Genomic DNA, 7500 nt, shown 5'->3' on the forward strand with positions numbered 1-7500 from the left:
CTATTTAAATTGGTTATCCAAATTCGAACCAAATCCTCGAAGATCTGAATGAACACGGAATCCCAAAAAACCCGAAAACGACCCGAATGCCCACCCCTAATCACTATTAATATCAATATATGATATAAATATCCTATATGTGTCATCATAGGGCTAAAATATGTTGATCATATATTAATTTTATTTAATACGTACCATCAAATAGTTTTTCTTATATAATTAATAGTATTTTATATGTACAATCATATAAATAATCACATAATTATATTTTAAAATTTAATGTGAAATTAAAAATCATAATTAAGTTGATGTTTGAAAATTGGGCTTTATATTGTATTTTTCTTATAAATATTGAAAATACTTTTTATATAGTTATTGAAAATATGTTAGTAAAATCAAATTTTGAGTATATGTATATTTTTAATGAATTTTTGATATAAATCAATTTTAAATTATTATTTTGATTTAAATATATATTAAGTAATATAGACCCATTACTTTTTTAATATAATTTAATGGACTTCTAATTTTTTAGTAGCATAAAGCTCATTATTAATTTTTTTCTAACTTACTGTTATTCATGTTTCCAACCAGTACTATTTTTTAAACTACTATCAATATTGCCAACAATCTCAATGTGTACTTAACTTTAATAATATAGATAATATACGGAGTAATATATATATAATATATATGATACTTTCGTACGTGTGTGCCTTTGATATGATTAAAGCGAAATTCAATATCATATTTTGTGATCCAAGGTTTCACTTGATGTTCAAAAAAAAAAAAAAATTTGTTTAACATGATTCACATTAAAGAACGTGAATTTAGTGAATATGGCATAAGAACCAAAAAAATATTGTTAAATGATAGTTCATTACCAAAGAATTAGACATCACAAACCGATTAGGATCACCGTTTTTTCTCTCTCTTCTCGTCTTCTCTCTTTCCTTCTCTCTTTCCTTTCTTCCTGAAGTCATAACCCTAAATCTACTTTAGGCAACCGGCGGTTTTGCTTTGCCGTTGGCTCCGCCTCCGTTTCTCTGCTCTCTTCTTCTCTTCGCCTCAAGCTTCTCTGTCTATCTCTCTGCTGATATGCTCGCCGTTCCGAGGCTTGACCATTACTGCAGATCTGTTGGTTCTGTTCTTGGAAGTGCGGCGAGGCTTGGATACTCGCGGGAATAAGCTTTTCTCGGTCGGGTGTAATGGCATGGGGTCCAGATCTTTGCGTCGATTGTGAGGCTCTCTCTCTTCTACGCCATCCATCCTCTTTCTCGCTTGGGGTGTGAGCAGCTCGTGGGCCTGTTCCGGTGTGACGCTTCGAAGTTCTGGTCTGAGGGAGCGTTTCTTCGACCGTGCCTCTTGTTTCTCGCTTGGTTCTTTTAGGTCCGTCGGTGGCTCCACGGTGGTCTGTCTGGTGAAAACATCATCTCCAACAGAGCAGTACGTCCGCTTCTCCTGCGTCAAGGCACATGGGACTAAGGATCTGTGGCTTTGTCATCCTGGGTCTTCCGTTCTGTGGCGGCGAGTGCGGTTCTGGCCTGCTTCAGGAGCCTGATCCAAGGCATGCTTCTGACTGCTCTTTCGTGGAGTGATGCAGACTATGTCCGTTTGTTTAGTTTCCGGTGCGGTGGTGTGGCACTTCTCAACGGTTCCTCTTTCATGAATGATGGCTCTGCCTTGTCTTGTGGGTGTGCTTGACCTCGGGTTTTACCATATGTCTGGGTTGCTGCAGATTAGGAGGTCGTCTACAAGTTGTTCTGGTTCAACCGTATCCTTAAGAGCGGATCATCGGGCATGCCAAATTCTACTGGGTTTTGTCTCTCGTATTCACTGGGTTCCTCCTTTTGCGGCAAGTAGGTTGTTCCAATTAGTCGAGGCGTCCGGTTAGCGGTATTCTTGTTGCGACAGTACCTATTTTGCCTCGGCTGAGTTTTTGTTTAGATTGCATTTAAAATCCATATGCCGCTTGTTTTCTATGTACTTCTGTCACAAATTTAAAATTTGGTAATAATATCTTAATATGTTTACCAAAAACAAAGTTTGAATTCCTACTGTTATTGAGCGAGTTCGCCCTAGAGAAAATATAACTACGCTGCCACCACTCTCACCGCTCGACGCCTCACCTCACCGGCGTCGGGCCCTCCGTTTTGCCTGCTTCTCACTAACGTTTTCACTCTTCGGCTTCGTCATCCTCAACGCCTAGACTCATTCTCTCACCGTCTCTTATGTAGCGGTTTCATCGGGTATATTCGCCGTCATCTTCTCCCCTCCTCTTCGGGTCGCCGTCGCCTCCCCTGTTCCTCTCCTCGTCACCACTCATTCTCTCCGAACGAGCAGAAGCGACGAAACTCGCACCAGATCTGCTCATCGTCTCATACCCATTGAGCCTCTGTCTCGCCTCTTCCCCTACCCTGACTTCTACGATGAACGCAGCCCCTCAACGCCTCCAACGTGTGAGGCTTCGTGTCTTGCAGGCAGTGGTTCCTCCATCTCTGACGACTCTTCTAGTCATGTTTTCATCCTCTTCGAGCTATGCTCTGTTGCATAGCCAAAGCTTCTCGCTAGACTGAGGTCGTCCTTCTCTATGAACCATATCGTTGTGAGTTCCCAGAAGATGAATTTCAGATCTGTGAACATTGATGAATTTTAGCATCATTTCCAAACCAGTTCGACAAGGAACACTCAACTTGATCTTGAAGTGTCAAATCCAGCCTTAAGGGCTTTATTTTCTCTGCAGTTGGTGATTGATGAGACTAGGGTTTTGTTTAGGGAGAGAATCATCTTCAATTTGGTCACTTTCTGATTCGCAACAAATGGAAGCTTTGAGGACAGGTTTTTGGATGTTAAAGTATTTGTGGTGACAGATTTTGGGGATGTTCAGCTCTCACAACCACACAAATCGATGATTCGTCTCTCAAGCCGTCAACCTCTCAGCCTTCCTCCGCACAACATCATCACACCAGCATGTCTCGCCTTAGAGCTTATCTATCCACCATCTCCACCGCAAGCCACCCTAGCACCGGCTGCTCCATTCCTGCGTCTACTTCTTGTTGTCTTTGATTGTTTGAGGAAACTGATGCCCACCATCATTTTCAGAGAGCCCAAAACTGTCACGATGACTCTCTTTTGTTCGGCAATTGCATCATTTGATCACCAACGAGTACTTTAGAACTGGAGTTTATGGCTCAACTCTCCTTGACCAAGCTTTCTTTATGGAGTATATGCCCCTTCTCTCCGACCAAGCCTGCAGGCGTACCTCAACATTCCGTACTTGTCCCAAGTATGCACCTTGGTCTCGAGGTCTCCAACATCGGTTGGCATCCTCTGCTCATATGTTGTCCACATTGTCATCAAGCGGAAGCCTCTTATCACCAATGTTAGTTTCTACCAACCGTTTCCAAACTTCTCGATAGGGCCTCTCATCGTCGGTTCATATTTCGACTTTAGTATGTTCTTCGGAACATCAGTTTCAGGGTCTCAAGTGAAGCATCTCTATGGCTATCTTCAATCTTCTAACACTTCTACCATTCGTATTGTTGTACTAGTTTTCGTTTATTGTCTAGCCATCGAATTTACTTCCGGTTGTAACCATGTAACCCTTTTGGATGTTTAAGTTTAATATAAGAATTCCGTGACAAAAAAAAATCATATGTTATGTGCAATTGTCACACGTTGAGTTAAGGGTTGAAAAGTGCATAACATATATATATATATATATATATATATACTTAGTTAATTATGTAATAACATTAGTACAAATCTATTAATTTTTCTAATTAATTTTTGTATATCTAGTCTTAAATATTATTAAAATAATTTTATAATTAAACAAAAAAGCTAAAATATATGTCCGAAAGTGGAGAACGCATAGCATTCTCTAGACACATAATATAAATTATAAAATATATAAAAATATATATCAATATTCGTTGACGCTTAATCATTTGTCTAGTCGTTAGACCTCTTATCAATTTTGAGCATTAGTTTTTACTTCGGATTGCACCAAAAAAGTAAAGCTAATACATATGTACAACTAGATTGTTAATTTTTAGAATGTAATATTTGAGAATCCTCTATTCCATTCATTTCACAATTTTTTAACAATTTATTAAGAATGAAATAGAATGCTCATTTCATTAGTTCCACAAAAAATAAATATAATTCAAAAAATCATTCCGCTAAATTTTGTTCATAAATAAATAGAATAAATTTCATTCCATTTTCCTCATGTTTCATTCTTTTTTATTTCATCAATTCCATTTTATTTTTACTAGTTACAATCTATTTTTCTCTCTTTCATCCCAATAAGATCTCTCTCTCTCTCTCCCTCTCCACATCCCATCACAATTTCCATTGTCTTCTTGTATAAAGAATCCCACAAGAGTAAAAACTATTCTCTTCTCTCTCTTTCTCTCTTCACCATGACTGATCCTCATTCCAATTTCTTCACAGATTGGTTCAAGTCTAATCCTGTTCACCATTACCCTAATTTCTCCACTAACCCACCAGCTCTTCCTCCTCCCTCTTCCTTCTTCTTCTTCCCTCACTCCGGTGACCTTTGCCGTCCACCACCACCCCCAACCCCTCCCTCTTCCCCTCCTCTCCGTGAAGCCCTCCCTCTCCTCAGTCTCAGCCCCGCCAACAAACAACAAGACCACCATGGTCATCTAATCCAAGAACCAACTTCAACCTCCATCGATGTTGATGACTACTATCATCATCACCATCAAGATGATCAAAATAACGATGACCATGACATCACCGTTGCTCTTCACATAGGCCTTCCAAGCCCTAGTACTCAAGAGATGGCTTCTTTTCTCACGCTGTCCTCTTCCTCCTCTTCCTCAAGGACTACTCATCATCATGAGAACATGAACAACCAGAAAGATCTCGACAACGACTACCATCACGAAGGCACCGGCGGAGGAGAAGATGACGATGAAGATTCAGTTGGCGGAGACGGCGCATGTAGAATCAGCAGACTCAACAAGGGTCAATATTGGATCCCTACACCTTCTCAGATTCTTATTGGCCCTACTCATTTCTCTTGTCCTGTTTGCTTCAAGACCTTCAACAGATACAACAACATGCAGGTTCTTAATTTTTATAATTCTCTCTAATTTATATCTTTGTAGACTTATGTATGCATATGCTTTGAAGAATTCTTTTTTTTCTTCCATGTGTTAATCAACATGCTCACTTAGTTTCCTCGAAATAAAAAAAGCTTCCACCTTTAGTCGGTAAATTTTTATGTGGATACATATAAATACTGTTTTCAAATCAATCAAATAACGTGTCTTGGCTCTCTGATGCATGAATAAATCATTGCATTATAAAGAACCGAGAGACATGAGATTGTGAAGAATGAGGCTGAGATTTAACAAGACAGTAAATGTTCTCTATGTCTTTAGTACTTTCAGAAGTTATGTGGCTTTGCTGATTTTTTACAAAATTGGCAAGGGTATCATCCATTTTTCTTATGAGGGTCTTTTAATGTCCAACGTGTAAAATAACAATATTCATATAGATATATGTATAGATTCATAAGCTCTACATATGACCTTGCTAAGATCTTGTATTGAATATGAGCTAGGCATCATGCATTTTAGTAAACCCTTGATTATTTTGTTTACCTAAGCATACATTTATATATCTTATTTTTGGTTAATCTTTTTTAGTTTATGAAATCTATTTCTATTTCACTACTTACATTTCAGCATTTGTGTAGCATCCTTGTTGGATGCAATCTTCTTGTATTTTTACATATGCTTCAAGGTTGATATGCGAATTAATCAATGTAGGCTGGTTAGAGTAACCATAACATCTTATATATAGTAGACAAGAAAATAGCTATTAAACACATTCATCAATTAAGGCTCATACATTACAATACAGAAAAGGACCTGAATCTCTAAGGGTTTACTATGACATGCTATGAGTTATTCGATCAAACCCTATATGATAATATAAATATACACGATTTTGTTTACAGATGCATATGTGGGGACATGGATCAGAATACAGAAAAGGACCCGAATCTTTAAGAGGAACGCAACCAACTGGAATGCTGAGGCTTCCGTGCTACTGCTGCGCACCGGGCTGTCGTAACAACATTGACCATCCAAGGGCAAAGCCTCTAAAAGATTTCAGAACACTTCAAACACATTACAAGAGGAAGCATGGAATCAAACCCTTCATGTGTAGGAAATGTGGAAAGGCTTTCGCAGTCCGAGGGGACTGGAGAACACATGAGAAGAATTGTGGTAAGCTTTGGTATTGCATATGTGGATCTGATTTCAAGCACAAGCGATCTCTGAAAGATCACATCAAGGCGTTTGGAAATGGCCATGGAGCTTACGGAATTGATGGATTTGATGATGAAGATGAGACTGCCTCTGAGGTAGAACAATTAGACAATGATCATGAGTCAAGGCGGTCCAAATAGCGTATATAAATTAGTTAATACTTCGTAATTCAGTATATATATTAATTCTAAGAATACCTATATCTATGGAACAAGTTTTGATGGAAGTAGGGCTTTTCTGAGTAAGAGCTATATCATCTAATTGATCATAGATAAAAAGAATGAATCACTGATCACTTGAATTTCTTTTTAAAAAATTGTATCTCTAGTTTCTACTTAAGTTATTAAAAGGCAATGTATAACTTCTTCTTTTTTTTGAATGAATGTAAGATTGTATTCATCAAAAAAAGTTACATCTAGTACTTATACTTTTGAGTTTGTGTAGGATCTTTACAACTTAAAATCGTGTGGAAAACAAAGTACTGGAACATCTTCATGTCTTTTCTCCCCTGTTTTCCTGGCAATGTATAACAATGAAGTTCCCCTTCTCCACGGTATATATTTGCTAACTTATATTATTTTGTCATTTATTTACGTTTCCTTTCGAAGAAATAGATCATAAGCGTTTGACTTATATTTACTAGTAGATAGTATACATACATTCATTCATGCATTTTTCTCTAGATATACTGTACTAAAAATTATAAATAATATTTCTAAGAATTATTTCGAGTAATAGTAGATTAGATCTTTTTCTTTCTGAAAAATAGTTGTTTTCTGGTGGAGTTATCTTTAACATTATTTTATAATAGTGGTTAAATAGTGCTACATGATTGTCTGATGACATCATGGAGAATAATGAGAGAATGGACATTCGATAATATTACTACTCAAAAGCTGAACTTTCTTAGGATGATCACGTATCAAGATATACATTAATTATCATGCTTCTTTTATTTGTTTTAAATGATGAGATGATGGTAGACGTATGTCACATGGTTGAAAATATTACAATACATATATTTATGTAAATCTATAATTTGAAGTATTTTGCTAGGTTGCTCTAATAATCAACAGTTAAAGTACTTTAATACTTTTCCAAATACCTTGTGTTGGTTATAAACTTATAATATTTGACAGATTGGCTGTCATATACCCTATACACCAATTCGAAGAAATTTATTCATTGA

General features: G+C 37.2%; 1 protein-coding gene across 1 annotated transcript; it reads left to right on the plus strand.

Annotated features, from left to right (window-relative positions):
* Nucleotides 1–3747: 3747 nt before the first annotated feature.
* On the plus strand, nt 3748–6740 carry LOC106356840 (zinc finger protein WIP2-like). The gene is made up of 2 exons (XM_013796566.3): nt 3748–5099; nt 5999–6740. Exons 1-2 carry the CDS (start codon nt 4428–4430, stop codon nt 6449–6451), a joined length of 1125 nt encoding a protein of 374 aa, XP_013652020.2. The 5' UTR covers nt 3748–4427; the 3' UTR covers nt 6452–6740.
* The last annotated feature ends 760 nt before the right edge of the window (nt 6741–7500 follow it).

The sequence above is a fragment of the Brassica napus genome, chromosome A7, assembly GCF_020379485.1.
Source record: "Brassica napus cultivar Da-Ae chromosome A7, Da-Ae, whole genome shotgun sequence".
NCBI classification, from domain to species: domain Eukaryota; kingdom Viridiplantae; phylum Streptophyta; class Magnoliopsida; order Brassicales; family Brassicaceae; genus Brassica; species Brassica napus.

Coding starts and splice junctions, on each gene's coding strand:
- LOC106356840 (XM_013796566.3), top strand. CDS start 4,428: ATGACTGATCCTCATTCCAATTTCTTCACAGATTGGTTCAAGTCTAAT. Junction 5,100..5,998: donor ACAGATACAACAACATGCAG/GTTCTTAATTTT, acceptor TTTTGTTTACAG/ATGCATATGTGGGGACATGG.